Source organism: Anabrus simplex, chromosome 11 (assembly GCF_040414725.1).
Source record: "Anabrus simplex isolate iqAnaSimp1 chromosome 11, ASM4041472v1, whole genome shotgun sequence".
Lineage (NCBI taxonomy): Eukaryota > Metazoa > Arthropoda > Insecta > Orthoptera > Tettigoniidae > Anabrus > Anabrus simplex.
Window position 1 is genome coordinate 37,757,716 of NC_090275.1, and position 19,392 is coordinate 37,777,107.

At 40.1% G+C, this 19,392-nt stretch overlaps 1 protein-coding gene across 1 annotated transcript in view; it reads right to left on the reverse strand.

The window, feature by feature from the left end:
* The window catches only part of NO66 (Bifunctional lysine-specific demethylase and histidyl-hydroxylase NO66), a 77,431-nt gene extending 73,898 nt beyond the window's left edge, over positions 1–3,533 (reverse strand). Inside the window, exon 1 of the mRNA XM_067155743.2 lies at positions 3,262–3,533. Coding sequence (XP_067011844.2) covers positions 3,262–3,330 — 69 coding nt within the window. The 5' untranslated portion in view covers positions 3,331–3,533. The remainder of the gene's footprint in view (positions 1–3,261) is intronic.
* Positions 3,534–19,392: the final 15,859 nt, after the last annotated feature.

Consider the following 19,392-nt stretch of genomic DNA (forward strand, 5'->3'; position numbering starts at 1 on the left):
CATCCATGTATTTTGACGTCTATCAATACCTTATAAAATACAACGTAATCTTCTTCGAATGTACAACAGCTAAGAAGAAGCCAGCATTCAACCTACTATTCTTCTTTATTACATCATTTAGTGCACAGTGGTCTTTTATAATATACGGCGCACCGAACTTTACATAACTTCCGCTCAGTGCTTCGTCAATTGGAAGAGTTATTATTTTTAATATATCTCTACTCAACTTCCCACATGGTATGTACCTTTAAAAAGACTGTACTTGTGTTTACATTGTTTATGTTTTCTTCGATATTTACGCTTTAATTTACTTCAGGCTGATGATGACCTATTACTAGGTCGAAACTAGTCCCTATGTAATTTTCAGTTTGTATTGAAAAGGTGGACCAATAATAATATATTATTTTACTCTATTGTAATCACAGTTCAATACAGATCTATCATTATGAAACTTATTTCTTTTAAAGCATGGAATGTCGTTCTCCAGGATCCCCTCGTCAGAAAAAGTCAGAGCTGAAAAGTTTCGCATCAAAACGATGCTCATCACCTTTTTCGATAGTCAAGGCATTATCCACAAGGAATTTCTACCTGAGGGAACGACGTTGAATGCTGCACGGTACACTGACATTTTGACCCATTTCATGAAACGTCTACGCATGGTACGACCCCAGTCCACACAACAAGGTTCATGGTTTTTTGTCCATGACAATGCTCGCCCACACACAGCCAATATCGTGAAATAGTTCATGGCAAAAAAAAAAGGAGGGTGGTGCAACTTGAACATCCCCCAGACCTGCCAGATCTCAATCTTCCAGACTTCTTCCTATTCCCAAGACTCAAACTCTCTTTGAAAGGAAAGAGATTTGACGATATTCCTGACATCCAATGAAACGTGACGAGGCTTTTGAACACTATACCAAAGGAAGCCTTCTTGCAAAGTTTCCAGGACATGTATCGCCGATCTCAGCAGTGCATAGTTACGGGAGGAGACTACTTCGAAGGACAGTAAGGTCACTGTCATGCATTGTTCATCTATGTTGATAGTACATGACTATTCACCGAACTTTATTGTCACAGATTGTAATATGGCGGTGGCAGTATCGTATAAACTCGCAAGTCATGAAAAAATTATGACTGCATAGTGCCAACCTGCAAAATTAACATTAACTGTAAGATCTCATATCGGCAAGTAGGATCTCTAAACTGTATGGTTAGCAACACTGAATCGAACCCAACAGTTAGAAAATATCTATAAACCACTACCTTCAGTATTAACAGGGGAGAAAGAGTAAGACTGTACTTGTACCCTTAGTGTATAAGCTTACATGGCAGGGACTATACCATTGGGCTGAGCTGGGATCGAACTTACACCAAGCGAGCTGGCTGTGCAGTTAGGCTACGTCCACACCAGAGGTGGCTAGCTTAGCATCTAGAAGGTGGATAGTCGCTAGGATGATTCATCCAAGCAAACGAAATCCCAAGAACAAATGGAAGTGGCCACACCGAGCGCTCGGCTTGGCTCGACTCCCTGGGAAGTCACTAAGCATCTATCCTAGCAAACGAACTGGGCTGTTTTTCCCAGTTTCTATCCAGGTAGAATCCTGAACTTGTTTTTGTACTCGACGTACCTTTTACGTAGCTTTTGTTTACTTTTAACTGGACTTGCGCACATTTTTTCTTTAAATGAAAATTAAAGTATGTAATAAAAACAAAAGAATACCATGGTCTTTTACTAATCTCAAAGTGATGACGAATCGTTTTTTGGGTGATATTGATTTCCTATAGTTGGTGTCCTGCTTTTGCAGTGTTTCTTGAATTTTAGTAGGCAGAATATCTTAGTGGTGGTGGTGGTGATTATTGTTTTAAGAGGAAGTACAACTGGGCAACCATCCTCTATATAACACTAATCAGAGAGAAAATTGGAAGCGACCCGACACTTCGAAAAATGAAGATATCGGTCAAAGGAAGACAAGGGCCATGAAGGGCGTGAAAATGAAAGACTCCCTAGCCCTCGCAAACCTAATAGCGTCGGGGTCAAAAAAGAACAAGAGTTGACCAAGAGAGGTCGAATAGGATAGATGAAAGTGAGGAGCCTGGCACAAGTAAGTGGAAGCAATGCCAGGACTCAGCTAAGGGCCCCGTGGTTGCCAACCCACGCTCCAAAGTTCAGAGCCCCTGGGGCGCAGAATATCTTACGTTTCTGTAGTCATTCATAAAATGTGTCCAGATGACACACATAGGTCTTATGGCAACGATGGGATAGGAACTAGGAGTTGGAAAGAAGCGGCCGTGGCCTTAATTAAGGTACAGCCCCAGCATTCGCCCGGTGTGAAAATGGGAAACCATGGAAAACCATCTTCAGGGCTGCCGACAGTGGGATTCGAACCCAAGCAAGCCTCTGACCACACGGCCAACTCGCCCGGTTACATTCATTTTATGAGATGACAGACCATAGGAGAGAAGATAAGAAATGAAGTCATGCAATAAGATGAAATGTTTTATTTTAATATAGGCCTAATCAAAGGGAAATAAAAGACCTGTGCTGGAGAAAATTAAGTTAAGCATAGTGATTTTCTATACAAACTGGTAAAGCAAATATATAAAAGAGAGTGGAAATTGATAAGGAGAATTTTTACAAAGAACTGAAGAAAAGTCATTGTGGGTGGGCTTGGCAACAATGGTATTCAATCCTGAAAATTAGTCAGTAATCAATCCGGTCCATATTTAATGACTGTGACAAATGAAGTTGTTACAGGACACAAGTTACTATTAAAGTTACAGTACGCTGCACTTTAATTGCTTTGAAAATTGACAACATTCCCTTCAGCTTATGTTCCAGCTTCAGAAAGGGTTAATATGCCGAGGTGGCATTAACTTCTTGTAATGAAACTACAGCATTATGATTTTCTAAAAATCAATGGTATGAAAATTTCATATATGATATGAAAACTCATAAGCGCCATCAATCCTTAGGCCTATCAAAATTAAATAGCCTACAGCCTCCTAATGTAAATTGTCATTTGTGTTTAAAAAGGGATGGAGTGAATCGTGAAAATGTGGGACGGTGATAATTAGCAACTGTTATGAAGTGCGGAATTTATGAACGTCAGACGTTCAACTTAGAAAGGTTAAGTTACACTTTGAGAGGTTAGGTTCGACATACGACCATGCTTACAATGAACATACAACGAAAAAAAAAGTCATTTCTTAAAAACTATATTATTCTATTCTTTATCTCTTATATACTGAAAGCATAATTACCGTCCGCTTCTTAAGCCTCTGAAGACGTTTCCTCTGATACACGGCAAAAGCAGATGTAATCGGTGCCATTTCTCAACTTACCAAAATCAAATTCAACATCACTTCATTTCAAATGCAAAGCTTTCGTGAACTTAACAGTATTTATTAATGAATTGGTAGACGAAGGTACTTTACTAATCGTTTAATTATTCTTCAGTTAAATGTGACATGAACACGCACGTGTTTGGTCGGATATTCGATCAACACATCACGTACGGTGCCAAGAAAATACAATGGTACCAACCACCCGGAATTATCCACTTAAGTCCAATGCAAACAGATTTTCTTTATTTTGTTCGAATCTATATCAATAAAATTAGCTTACGGTGAAATTAAAAACAGTGGTGCCGTCAACTATACATCCATGTAATTCACACAGTTCAGAGTTTTGTTTACGAGTATGATTGCTGCCGTCCGTACACATTTTTGTACAACTGAGAGCTCGACCCCACTTGGAGAGATGAGATGTCTAGTCTATACCATCCTCTTTGATCTATGCTATATTTAATGAGAACCGCCAACTTCATCTGTCAAACGCAGGCTGAAAACCACCGTTCCTTTAATAAATTAACATCAAACAATTATATTTTAATTGCCTCCGTGGTTCAGACGGCAGCGCGTCGGCCTCTCACCCCTGGATACCGTGGTTCAAATCCCGATCACTCCATGTGAGATTTGTGCTGGACAAAGCGGAGGCGGGACAGGTTTTTCTCCGGGTACTCCGGTTTTCCCTGTCATCTTTCATTCCTGCAACACTCTCCATTATCATTTCATAGCATTTATCAGTCATTCATAAATCACTTTGGGAGTGGCGACCCCATCGTACCAATAGCCTATATATGCTTCATTCATCTCATCCCTGACCCGGTCAAAGACTGGAAAACAGGTTGTAGGTTTTCATTTTCAATTCTATTTGAAGATAAATAAATCTCTTCAGCAACTTATATTTATCTCCTAAACTTCAATATTCCACGGAGTACTCGATACTGAAATTTAACTGTTCCACGCACTAAATTATCATTTACCCGTAGGCCCGTAGATACGGTACAGCAGGAAACTACATAGAGAAATTCACGTCTAGGACGGTCAGGACTCAGGAGTGCGAATTACGCTTCTTCTCTTCTACTTTAAAGCCAGTGGCGTGCAGTGAACACATTGCTTACCCCAGCTGCAAAAATGTTAATAAAGAGAAATCGCAGCCCCACCAGTCTCTCTAAAGCCAACATTACGGCCATTACTATTTTATAAACTCACTCGATAACTCAGTGGAAATATCATAAAGAAACGGATCACACAATACATAAATGAATAAGGCAATTTAGCTATGAAGGAACGAAATTATAACTCACTTGAATAATAATATTTTCAACCATATACTCGTACATATTTCAAAGTGGTATTCACCCTATTCACGGTACAGACGGCAACATCATAACTTGACCTGTTGCCGAATTTAAACAATGTACATACAGTTTCATCCGCTAACGCTTCGTAGTAGTATACAGTCATGGTTTTAACAGAAATATAGTTGTTTTTTTTTTGACGTATATTGAATGAGCAAAATTTAGCAGACTTTTACCGTCGCCGAAGTTTTTGCAGTTTAACTCCCTTACTGAGCTTACCGGTAGGCTACCGGGTACTTCGTCCTTGGTTTTGTGATCAGGCTGGGCAACCTAAATATTTTTCCGCGTGCTTCGAAAAACATTCTACACGTGCCCTAAATTTTCATGCATGCCGAAATTCAAAAATAAAATACTTTCATTACAATTGATTTCATAAAACGGCTATTTTTTTATTAAAAGACTATGTGCAAGTGTTCATTTTTAATGCTATTTGTTCGTGGCGTCGACCTCTAAAGATATTTCGCCACTACTTGCGCCATATCTTATGAACCTGCGTGTAATTGTAATTGCGGAAGTGTATAGTGTTGAATGTGAGGAAAGGAACGTTAAGGACGACACAAACATGCAGTCCCCAGGCCAGGAATATTAATAATTTACTATTAAAAACCCCTAACTCGGTCGGGAATCGAACCTACACCGCGATGCCGGACTGCAAGTGGCTATAGCCTGTGATGTGTGGCGCTGAACACTTCTCGAGCAACGATAATGTGTTCTCGAGTGTTAACTAACATGCACCCAAGCTAGCTGTTCGGCCGCTGTAAGACGCTGTGAATCTCGAGCGGGCCCAGCAACTACCACCGTGCCTCCCCAAGAGAAAGCGTGCATCCATCACCCAAGCGACTTGAATTTCTCTGCTGATCTTTTTCGCGCCGGCTAAACCCAGCGACTTGGACTGCGGTAGAGCGAACGGGCTTTCGAGACTGCAGTAGGCCTACTTGCCTTGACTTAGCTGCATACAGTTTTCTTTTTTTTTTAATTCGATAAAGGAACGGATTAACAAGAAAATGTAAAGACAAAATTATTTGTCCCTGCAGCGCTGTGGTTCAATGTACGCTATCGTTTAAACCAGCCGCCTTCGAATCGTGTGGAAATGTTTGTTTTTGCATTCAGACTTGGGAAGTAATTGAATAAAAGAAGGCTACGGTATTCGAATTACTTGTAACAAACATTTTTTATGGTAAGTTTTACATGGAATAGTTACTTTTTGCAAAATGTAATGTAGGTCCAACCCTTGTTCCGTTTCACTAGGAGCTCGGGTATGAAGGGCGAGTTTGTACGAGCGGATGCCCTTCATGACGTCAACCTCATCAGAGATAAATGACGTGATTATGATAGGAAGGGAGAGGGTGAAATACGATGCCGGCACGTAGCCTACTCCTGTCGAGGCTTTACGTCTCCATTTGACGGACGAAACACCAACAGCATATGCACCCACTCCTTATGAACACTGTGAAGAGGTTTGGAGATTAATCCAGGCTTTTAGCACCGAATCTAGAGATTAGAAATTGCATACCACCACCTCCCCTACTCTGCCAGCCAACGTTCTGATGATGAACATTTTTTCGACCAACGCGATTCGAACCGGCTGGCTATCCACGGTGTCAGACCTGTTATAGGCATCACGCCTTAACAAATAAAACGTAACGTTTACTCGTAATTTACTTCTTGGAATAAAATTGTAATCGTTACCTTCTAGTAATGCATCGCATGAAAGCGGAAACGGGGGAAAATGAAGTGTGGAAGATAACATTTTCATTCCTACTCCAGTAGAACCAGCAACTTCACCGGCGCTTTCCTACCTCTCCACTACTTCCAAAGAGATCAAACGTACGGTATCCTACAATATTACTGCTGCGGATGTTCTTAAAATTAAGCACATATCGTATCTAGTTTCCCTTAATGCCTCTATACTAAGAAGAGACACGTATTAAGTAATATATTTTTCCTTGCAAACGTTCGTATCATACGAAAAAAAAAAGTGTCAGCGATTTCTCTTTTTAGACTGGCGTTCTGTAAAGTATTATTTTAAATTTACTGTTTATTCGTTGAAAAAGTCATTTTAATTGTAATTGAGTAAATCCGACCGAACAGGTGCCGATTTGTTTAACAAAAATTAAGGAGATAATTACTTCATCCAATCCCGCCCTGACATAGTACGCTATATTAGTTAACCTGGTCCTACAATGGTTCACGCAACAATTGGTCACAATGTAACAAGATTTAGTCACAAATAAAATTCAAAAATTGATAAAAATGAAATACACTGTAATCACTTTGAAAAAAGCGTTGCAAACTTTTCCCCTTCCCAATTATTTCTAAAATCGCACAATGAGAACACTCTAACTTGTATTCTATGATACTACGCCTATCTTCTAATAGAGGAATCAATTAGGTACAGCCCTCACGGTAACGAAGAGTGAAACTTCTGGAAATAAAATTATTAACTTACAATTTCTAAGAAATTCATTACATAGATCAACTTTCATTTTTTAAAAGTAGAAGTTAATGTGGCTAAAGTACTATGAAGAATAGCACATATTTATTTCTTGGTTTTCAAGGTATATGTAGCACTCATCAGTAAGAATATTACTCCTCGTACGTTAAAAATGAACCCTGTCCCTAATTGATGTGACAAGCAACATCTATTATGGCACTATTATAATAACCAGTAGGTTGTAAACATTTTAAATGGAACAGGTAGAAAAGAAGTTTTAAAAGACAGCTGATTAACCATCCAATACTGAAATATTTGCTGAAAATATTTTTCGCAATTTAAAAAAAAAAAAAACCAGTGCACATTTAATCAAAGCCTCCTGCAACTTACCCGTGCAGCTTCTGTTTCGGAGAATGTTTCCCCTTCATTCTCCTCTTTTTTCACTTTCTTGACGTTAGCTGGTGGGTTACTTCTGCGTTTCATGCCGTGCATCATAGAAACTACACCTATGATTTAGCACTGAAGAACAGAGAGTAGAGACTTACTTTGCCGGTCAGGAACAATGAACAAGCAAGTAGTGGGGGACGGCGGGACCCTGTAGCTCGAAGAAGAAACCTGATATGGCGGGAGCCGGTAAACAATCTCATTCATTATTGCCATTCTCAATTATTACCGTAATTTCTACGTTATTTCAAATTTGAAATGACAATCCTGGCAACATAAACTGCAAACAATGCATTGCATAACAAAAGAGAAATATTCTTACCCTGGTTTACAATGGCAGTAAATTTAGCCATTTAAGCCTACTTCTGACCGTAATTCTGGGTCCGTGCTGATTATCTATTTACATGAAATAATCTATGCCGAAAAAGTCAAATTATGTAATAATAATAATAATAATAATAATAATAATAATAATAATAATAATAATAATAATAATAATAATAATAGTAATAATAATAATAATAATAATAATAGCTCGCCGGGTGGCAAGAGCGTTAAGGCGTTGAAGTCTAAACGGTTTGACCCCGTGGTTAGCCGGTTTGAGTCCCGTTGGTCGAAACAATTACACTATCAGAATGTTGGCCGGCAGGGTATGGAAGGTGGTGGTATACAATTTCTAATCACTAGATTGCGTGCCAAGAGCCTGGATTAAGTTCCAAACCTCTCCGCAATGCTCATATGAAGTGAGGGCATATGAAGCTCTTGATGGTGATTCGTCCGTCGGATGGGGAAGTTAAGACTGAGCAGACCCCTTGATGCTATTCAACAGGAGTAGGCTATGTGCCGGCACAGGGTTTCACCCTCTCCCTTCCTACTGTCATATATCACACAATTCATTTCATTTCATTAACTCCTCTGATGAGGTTGACGTCAGGAAGGGCACCCGGTCATATAAAACCCGCCACGACAGATTCATCTCACCTCACCTCATACTCGACCCCGTAGAGAAACGGGACAAGGTATGGACAAATAATAATAATGTGTCTGCATCTGTGGTGTAGTGGTTAGCGTGATCAGCTGCCATTCCCGTAGGCCCGGGTTCGATTCCCGGCTCTGGCACGAAATTTGAAAAGTAGTATGAGGGCTGGAACGGCGTCCACTAGCCTCGGGAGGTGAACTGAGTAGAGGGGGTTTGATTCCCTCCTCAGCCTTCCTCGAAGTGGTTTTTCATGGTTTCCCACTTCTCCTCCAGTCAAATGCCGGGCTGATACCTAAGTTAAGGCCATGGCCACTTCCTTCTCTCTTCCTTCTCTATCCCAATCTTCCCATCACCCCACTAGGCCCCTGTTCAGCATAGCAGGTGAGGCCGCCTGGGTGAGATCCTGGTCCTCCTCCCAAGTTGTATCCCCCTGACCCCATGTCTGACGCTCCAGGAAAGAAATATTCTAGGCCTAAATGTAAAAAATGGAATGAGGAGGCTCAAATCTAACAAAGAGAAGGAGTGGTTGAAATGAAGAAGAGAACGTTACAGTTCTATGGACCCTTCTTGAGGATGCACAGTAACAGACTAACAAAGAGAATCTTTGAATTCTTGAGGAAGAGGAAGACTGAGACAAAATGGTTTTGAGAAGTGAGGTTGGACTTGACAAAGATGGGAGTTCCGAAAGTTTACATCATAAAGTTCCGCAGTTTCCAGGAAAATGGGGAAACACTAGTGAGAAAAGGGAGATCCTATACAGAAGAGTAGGAGAAAGAATGAAAAGATACTGGTAGGAAGTGAAGGCAGAGAAGGCTAAAAATACTGCAAAGATTGTCAACCGGGTCCTTAAACGTCCAAAATGGAGATTTAAAAATAATACAGTATAATAACATTTTATGAAATGCATTGTATGTTCTTTGGTAGGTCTAGCTGAGGTGGTAGGTTAGGAATGGCAAAGGAAGTGGATTTCGTTCTCCGTAAGGAAGCCAAGAAATTCAGAGATGACACTTCAACATGTGGAGAGTCACATTCCTCTGGAATTCACTCTGCCTGCACCAGAAATGAGTAGGCCTTACCGGGGAATTTCCTGGGGGTGACTGTGGCCGGACAAAGAGCTAAACACTCTCTCCCGTTTGGGACCAGCATTGACTGGTCCGATGAAGAGAAAATCCCTTTAGAGACCTCAGAAAAACCCTCATTCAATGTATTTACTGGCATGGAAAAGAACCCCTTCGGTCCTCCGGTGTCTCCCAACATCGTAAAAGTAGTTAGTGGAAAGTAAAAGCGCGCCTGGTGGCCGTGATCATTTAGGCATCAGGTCTATAGTGTATTATTGTCTGACATCGTGGTTAGCAGGTTCGAGTCCCATTGGTCGAAAAAAAATCACCATCAGAATGCTGGCTGGCAGGGTAGGAGAAGTGGTGGTAGGCCTATGCGGTTTTTAATCACTAGATAGCGTGCAATGGCCTGGATTTCATTCCAAACCTCTCTGCAGTGTTCATGTGGAGTGAGGGCATATACGCTGTTGATGGTAATTCGCCCGTTGGATGGGGACGTAAAGCCTTGAGCAGACACCTTCGTGCTATTCGACAGGAGTAGGCTATGTGCCGGCACCTGATTTCACCCTTTCCTATCATATATCACGTCATTCATTTCATCTCATTAACTTCTTTGATGAGGTTGACGTCAGGTGTTTCGTCCATCGAATGGAGACGTTTAACCTTGAGCTGACTCATTGGTGCAATTCGACAGGAGTAGGGTACGTGTCAAAACCGGGTTTAACCTCTATTGTTCTATCATCTTTCATCCATTCAGTTTAACGATGATAATTTTATGTATATAGCCGTATATATTTCCTTTCTACCTTTTAAATGGAGTGAAAACTGTCACGAAGGGATTAATTATGTTCACTTATACACTATCATAAGCAAGCAAAATATTATTACGCAAGACTTGTGTGTCAATGAAATGAAATGATATACAGATGTGGCGAAATCGAACATTGTGGTCATATTCACATAATGTACCTGTGTTAATTGTAACTATTGCTGTGTCTTGGAATATTTTTAATTATTGGAATATTGTGGGCTTAAAATTTCACTTTATTGGGATCTATTTTGAAATAGGCTAACGACTGCATTTGAAAGTCATTGATAATGTTTGTTATTCTACAAGATTGACCAGTCACGATTGATGCCGCCCTACTCTAGATCGTGATGTTGTCTAGGACCGTGATTGTCCATTGTTGTGGGACATTAACTAAACAGTCAAGATTCCTATTGTAATCTAACCTTTTGTTCTGAAACAAATGATCGATTCATATTAATTTCATTTGCGCTGTAATAATTTTTCTTTCTAATATGATATCAACTGTAATGTATCACTAACTGACCTAAATTTATATTTTAGCTCATGATCCTCTCGGATGGATGAACAGACCAAAGCAGCAATTAACAGAATATCCTCAAAAGTAAGAATAATGGTGAACAGTTCTACTTTTCTCATGTGACACCCAGTGACGTTAGGGGCGTCTTCAGTTAAATAAAGTCGGGGTCCACCGGCCATGATGGAGTCAACCTGTTTCTTTTAAAAAGAATCATATACATCATACTTCCAACGGTCTCTCATACCATTAATAACTTACTCATGACTGGAGTCTTTCCTTTGAATTGGAAACATGGAATCATCTGACCTTTCCCAAAAACAACAACCCAACAGTCCCAAAGATTAGTGTCCTGTTATTATCATTCCTGTACTAGGAAAAAATTGGAGAAAATAGTACTGTACATAAGCAAATGACTGAATATCTTATACATTACAACTTACTTGACAAATATCAATCGGGGTTCAGACAAAACTACAGTACTACCACGGCATTAGTTAAAGTGACAAATGGCATGCAACTGGTGATAAAGGACAAATAACTGTACTTGTTCTCTTGGACGTACTACTCACTAAACTTAAAAACGCTGAAATTTTCTTACAGCACTTTAACCTGGGTACAATCCTATCTTGGTGGTTGTCAGCAGCGTGTATCAGTGGGAAATGATACATCTTCGTGGCAAACCACTAAGCTGGGCGTGGCACAGGGTGGAGTATTGTCACCTCTTCTGTTCTTATTATATATGAACGACTTATCTGAGATGTTGACCAATTGTAAATATCACCTGTATCCAGATGATATTCAAGTATACATTCACACAAAACTGAATGACTTAAACGATTCAATCACTTAAACGAAGACGTAGGAAATGTTAAAGACTGAACTAGCAGACATGGCCTGAAAGTGAACCTATCAAAATTACTCACTCACTCACTCACTCACTCACTCACTCACTCACTCACTCACTCACTCACTCACTCACTCACTCACTCCATAGGCTTCTGAGGGACATAAAGTTCCTGTGCCAATCTCACAATCCTCTTCCATCCTTCTCGATCTTGAGCCTGCTCTTCCCAGTTTTTCAAGGGTCCGGCACACCTTGTTGATCTCCTTCTTCCAGGTGCTTTGGGATTTTCCTGAAGGTCTTTTCCCATTGAGTGATCCCTTGCATAGATCTACTGGTGCTCTGTTATCCTGCATCCTCAGTACATGTCCATCCCAGTACAGTCTGTTGGATGCTATCACACCCTCTATAGTGTGTTGTTGAGAGAGGATGTAAATCTCATAATTAGATCTTTTCTGCCAGCTTTGAGAGATAGGATCAAACCATGGGCCAAGGCCAAATATTTTTCTATAAACTTTATTCTCGAAGACTTGCAACTGCTGCTGCTCTTGTTTGGTTATACTCCATATCTTGGAACCATCCAGAAGTACTGGTCGAATAATTGTATTGTAGATAATCATTTTTGCATTCCTTGTTAAAAACTTGGAGCCTGATATAGGGCTCATAGAGTAAAATGCCTTATTTGCATTCTTAATTCTAGCTTGGTGTTCCTGTTGCCTTTGGTTTTGCTCGTCAATTAATACACCAAGGAATTTAAACTCCTCTACTCTTTTAAGCATATATTTCCCAATCTTCAAAGGCAATCTGTCAACCTCCTCATGATTTGGTGTCTGTACAACCATGTAATGTGTCTTTTTTTTATCACTTACCCATAAGACAATTTTTGCTTCCATTTCCTCTAGTTCCACAAATAACTGCCTACTGTAATTTCTAATTCATTGCGGGCAATAAGAACCATATCATCTGCATATGCAATGACTTTATGTTGTCTCCCCAATATGATGCCAGCAGGTACAAGAGCTAATTTCCTGATAATCTCTCCAGAGGAGATAGTGCATCCCTTTGTCTCAGACCAGTTTTATTCTGGAAGGAACTTGATTTCCTGCCCTTGAGCAAAACACAGCTAACATTACCATCCATACACAGTTTGCACATGTTAATTAATTTTATGGGAAAACCAAACTCCACCATGATGTTCCACAGCCCTTCTCTATGGATTGAAACATATGCCTTGAAGAAATCTATAAGGAGATAATGAACCGACTTCTTGTGTTACCACACCTTATCATTAATAGTCTTAATTGCAAATATGTTGTCTGTAGTGGATCTGTTACTACGAAAACCATTCTGATAATCCTCAATAACATTTTCAGCAAATGGTTTTAAACAAGGTAAAAGAATAAAAGAATGTTGTTGGCCATGTTTACAAGAGATATGCAACGATAATTTTGAAGTTCTTCTTTATCCCCTCCTTTATGAATTGGGACAAGTGATTCCTGCCATTCTTTTGGAAAAACTTCATCATGCCATTTCCTTAGAATGATCTTATATATGTATTTATGTAATCTTTCCCCACCGTATTTAATAAGCTCAGCAGAAATCTTGTCACTACCTGAAGCTTTGTTTTTTTTAAACGTTTAATACTTTGTAATACCTCTTGATATGATGGCTCTGGTATTTGTTCTTCTGATGGGGAACTAGATGGTTTACCAATACAAGTTTCTGGGTCATCACATTTCAGCAAGGAATCGAAGTATTGCTTACAGTAATTAGACTTATCTCTCATAATAACTCATTCTTGGTTGAAATCCTTTTTTAATTGAGTTGACAGTTCCATACATATTGCGGATGTTCCCGTTTCTGTAGTCATCTTGTATTGATTCTATTTGTTCTCCCAGGTAGACTTTTTTCTTTCTACGAATCAATTTACTACATTCTTTCTGGTTTTCTCTGTATATTTCCTCAATACCTACATTCTTATTAGACTGCAGCTATTCCTTTTTCTTACTAACACCTTTTAGTATCACTTTCATTGCTATTGTTGTCATGATGTGTTTCGCGTTATTCCACATTCGTTCATAAACTTTGTCATTTGTTTCATCAATGTCTTCTGTAGGATCTTCTCCCAGAATATCAAATCTGTTTGCAATTTCCACATTATACTTTAGTCTTTCATCTTCCTGCTTCAGTTTCTCAGAGTCATGTTTCCTCAGTCTGTGACTTGCAAGAGGTTTTCAATTTAATTTTAACAGAAGCAATGATCATATTGTGATCAGATCATATCTCAGCTCCTCTGTAAGCTCTGATATCAGTTATGGAGCTTCTATGCCTGTTATCAATTAGTACATGCTCTATCTGATTGGCAGTCTTACCGTCACACGAATACCATGCTTCCTTATGTGGGAAGGTGATACTCCGCACATTCATGTTTCTGGATGTAGCAAAATTGATTAGTATAATGGCATTATCATTGCTTTCATCACGCAAACTTCCCTTCCTATTGTTGGCACAAAAATTTCTTCCTTTCCAGCTTTTGCATTGAAATCACCCAAAATCATTTTGACATCATGTTTGGGTAATTTATTCACAGTTCGAACAAATCCTCATAAAAGGAGTTTTTAACGTGATCATTCTTGTCATTTGTGGGGTATGACAGTTCACCAGTGATATGTTAAACTGTTTAGAATGTACCCTCAAATAGCATAGTCTTTCATTCACATGTTCAAAGGGCAGCACTAATGATACCAGTGAATTTTGGACACAAAATGCAGTACCAAATTTGTGGGGTCCAGTTTCTTTATCACTCTTAAAAAGTGTATACTTCTCCATGTCCTGTACCCCATTACCTAATAATCTAGTCTCTTGAATTGCAGCAATTCCCACTCTATACTTCTCCAGCTGTTGACTGGGGATTTTGAAGGATTCAGGTTTATACAGGGTTCTTACACTCTAAGTTCCTATTCACAAAGCCGATTTCCATTGCAGGGTCGTCATATTTTTATATCCATTCTTATTCATCTGAGGCAAATGTGAGATATTCGTAACAACCTTTTTTTTTATGCAATAGAGCCATTAACCCTATGTGCAACCCCAACCTGAAGGGCCAGAGACTTTCCTGTCAGGGTTGCCATACATTAGCCGAGTAGTCCCAGTTATAAGGCGCCAGGTACTCGCCCTCACCCCTTCTGTTAGAATAGGTTTTGTTGGTTACAATGTATAGCAGGTGGTCCGTCAGCCAAATATTTCTTGAGTTTTAGCAGGTACACTTACTCGACATGGGTGCACCCAGGCCTTCATAATTGGTATGTATAAATCTCATGCCCTCCTCTACGAACCATGTGACCTTGCCGCGGTGGGGAGGCTTGCGTGTCCCAATGATGCAGATAGCCGAGCCGCAGGTGCAACCATATCGGATGGGTATCTGTTGAGAGACCAGACTAACGAATGGTTCATCGAAAGGGGGGTAGCAGCCTTTCGGTAGTTGCAAGGGCGGCAGTCTAGATGATTGACTGATACGGCCTTGTAATAATACTCAACATGGCTTAGCTGTGTTGATACTGCTACACGGCTGAAAGCAACGGGAAACTACAGCCGTAACCACCTCCCGAGGACATGCAGCTCTCTCTGTATGAATGATGTACTGATGATGGCTTCCTCCCGGGTAAAATATTCCGGAGGTAAACTAGTCCCCCATTCGGATCTCCGGGTGGGGACTACACGAGAGGGGGCGATCATCAGGAAGATGGATACTGACATTCTGCGAGTCGGAGCGTGGAATGTTAGAAGTTTGAATCGTTGTGGTAGGTTAGAGAATCTGAAAAGGGAGATGGATAGGCTAAAGTTAGATGTAGTTGGTATAAGTGAAGTACGTTGGCAGGAAGAACAGGATTTTTGGTCAGGCGACTACCGAATTATTAACACGAAATCAAACAGGGGTAATGCAGGAGTTGGTTTAATAATGAATAAGAAAATAGGGCAGCGGATAAGCTACTACGACCAGCATAGTGAAAGAATTATTGTCGCCAAGATAGACACCAAACCAATGCCCACCACAATAGTGCAGGTCTATATGCCTACTAGTTCAGCGGATGATGAAGAAATTGAAAGAATATATGAGGAGATAGAAGATTTAATACAATATGTCAAAGGTGACGAGAATCTAATTGTGATGGGAGACTGGAACGCAGTGGTAGGCCAAGGAAGAGAAGGTAGCACAGTAGGAGAATTTGGATTGGGACAAAGGAACGAAAGAGGAAGTCGGCTGGTTGAATTCTGCACTGACCATAATTTAGTCCTCACCAATACTTGGTTCAAACACCACAAACGACGGCTGTATACGTGGACGAGACCTGGAGACACTGGAAGGTATCAAATAGACTTCATTATGATTAGGCAGAGATTCAGAAACCAGGTGTTGGATTACAAAACTTTCCCAGGAGCAGACGTGGACTCTGACCACAACTTGTTGGTCATGAAATGCCATCTGAAGTTGAAGAAATTGAAGAAAGGAAAGAATGCAAAAAGATGGGATCTAGACAAGTTGAAGGAAAAGAGTGTGATGGATTGTTTCAAGGAACATGTTGCACAAGGACTAAATGAAAAGGCCGAAGGAAACACAGTAGAAGAAGAGTGGAGAGTCATGAAAAATGAAGTCAGTAGGGCTGCTGAAGAAATGTTAGGAAGGAAGAAAAGATCAACTAAGAATCAGTGGATAACTCAGGAGATACTAGACCTGATTGATGAACGACGAAAATACAAGAATGCTAGAAATGAAGAGGGCAGAAAAGAATACAGGCGATTAAAGAATGAAGTGGATAGAAAGTGCAAGGTAGCTAAGGAAGAATGGCTGAAGGAGAAGTGCAAGGATGTCGAAGGCTGTATGGTCCTGGGAAAGGTAGATGCTGCATACAGGAAAATCAAGGAAACCTTTGGAGAAAGGAAATCTAGGTGCATGAATATTAAGAGCTCAGATGGAAAGCCACTTCTAGGGAAAGAAGACAAAGCAGAAAGATGGCAGGAGCATATCCAACAGTTGTATCAAGGTAACGATGTAGATAATTTCGTTCTGGAACATGAAGGGGCTGTTGATGCTGATGAAATGGGAGACCGAATTTTGAGGTCAGAGTTTGACAGAGCTGTGAGTGACCTAAATAGGAACAAGGCACCTGGAATTGATGATATTCCCTCTGAATTACTGACTGCCTTAGGAGAAACCAGCATGGTAAGGTTATTTCATTTAGTGTGCAAGATGTATGAGACAGGAGAAGTCCCATCCGATTTTCGGCAGAATGTTGTTATACCTATTCCCAAGAAAGCCGGTGCTGACAGGTGTGAAAACTACCACACTATTAGTTAAGTATCTCATGCCTGCAAAATTTTAACACGTATTATTTACAGAAGAATGGAAAAACAAGTTGAAGCTGAGTTGGGGGAAGATCAATTTGGCTTCAGAAGAAATGTAGGAACACGTGAAGCAATCCTGACTTTACGTCTGATCTTAGAGGATCGAATCAAGAAGGACAAGCCCACGTACATGGCATTCGTAGATCTAGAAAAGGCATTCGATAATGTTGATTGGACCAGGCTATTTATGATTCTGAAGATGATAGGGATCAGATACCGAGAACGAAGAATTATCTACAACCTGTATAAAAATCAGTCTGCAGTGATAAGAATCGAGGGCTTTGAAAAAGAAGCAGCAATCCAGAAAAGAGTGAGGCAAGGCTGCAGTTTGTCCCCTATCCTTTTCAATGTTTACATAGAACAGGCAATAAGGGAAATCAAAGAGAAATTTGGAAAGGGAATCACAGTCCAAGGAGAGGAAATCAAAACCTTGAGATTTGCGGATGATATTGTTATTATATCTGAGACTGCTGAAGATCTCGAGAAGTTGCTGAATGGTATGGATGAAGTTTTAGGTAAGGAGTACAAGATGAAAATAAATAAGTCCAAAACAAAAGTAATGGAGTGCAGTCGAACGAAGGCAGGTGATGTAGGAAATATTAGATTAGGAAACAAAGTCTTAAAGGAAGTAGATGAATATTGTTACTTGGGTAGTAAAATAACCAACGATGGCAGAAGTAAGGAGGACATAAAATGCAGACTGGCACAAGCAAGGAAGAGCTTTCTTAAGAAAAGAAATTTGCTCACTTCAAACATTGATATCGGAATTAGAAAGATGTTTTTGAAGACTTTTGTGTGGAGCGTGGCATTGTATGGAAGTGAAACATGGACGATAACTAGCTCAGAAAGAAAGAGAATAGAAGCTTTTGAAATGTGGTGTTACAGAAGAATGCTGAAGGTGAGATGGATAGATCGAATCACGAATGAAGAGATACTGAATCGAATTGGTGAGAGGAGATCGATTTGGCTAAATTTGACAAGAAGAAGAGATAGAATGATAGGACACATCTTAAGACACCCAGGACTTGTTCAGTTGGTTTTTGAAGGAAGTATAGGTGGCAAGAACGGTAGGGGTAGACCAAGGTATGAATATGACAAACAGATTAGAGCAGATGTAGGATGCAATAGTTACGTAGAAATGAAAAGGTTAGCACAGGATAGGGTGGCATGGAGAGCTGCATCAAACCAGTCTATGGACTGATGACTCAAACAACAAACAAATCTCATGCAAAACTAAAAAACACATCTATACCCAGTGTTACACTCAGTGGAATACCAATAACATTTAGCAAACATATAAAGAACCTTTGAGTAGAATTCAGTAAATATTTAAGTTAGTCGGAACAAATCACAAGAATTTGTCAAAGAATATTCTATTCATTACATTCTGCAAAAGGATGAGGGACTTACTTCCAAGAAGCACAAGAAGATTATTAGTTCAGAGTCTAATGAAAATCCACAGCATGTTTCAGTCATTTGACTGGGTCAGGAATGGAATGAATGAAGCAGCGAGGATGGGAATTGTGCCGACTGCCGAAGCCTGTCGCACTACTCTGGAGCAATGATTAATGAATGATTAATGAAGTGAAATGAAAGATGACAGGGAAAACCGGAGTACCTGGAGAAAAACGTGTCCTGCCTCCTCTTTGTCCAGCAGAAATCTCACATGGAGTGACTGGGATTTGAACCATGGAACCCAGTGGTGAGAGACCGGCATACTGCTGCCTGAGCCACAGAGGCAGTTCAGAGTCTAATATCCCCAATATTTGCCTACAGAGATGTAATTTAAAAGAGTGTGAGCAAAACATTTTCATGTCGACTACAGCGAGCCTACAATGCTTGTGCTCGATTCGTATTAAATATCCCAATACAAACTCATATTAGCCCTTTCCTCTCTCAGCTGTCATGGCTAAGATTGACTGAATGATGTAAATACCATGCTGTTTCCCTTCTCCACAGTGTTCTGCAAACAAGCAAACCAGACTATCTTAGAACAGACTTTAAATCTCTCTTCCCTTCCTATAGAGCTCCCTCAAGGTCATCCACACGATCCGTCTTGTCCATTCCCATCCATCAAGTAACCTGTACAACTCATTCATACCTGCTATCATACATTCATGGAACTCAATCCCAGCTGAAATTAGAGGCATAGGCAATCTGAGGCTATTTAAAAGGAAATCAATCAATACTGATCTGCATTTA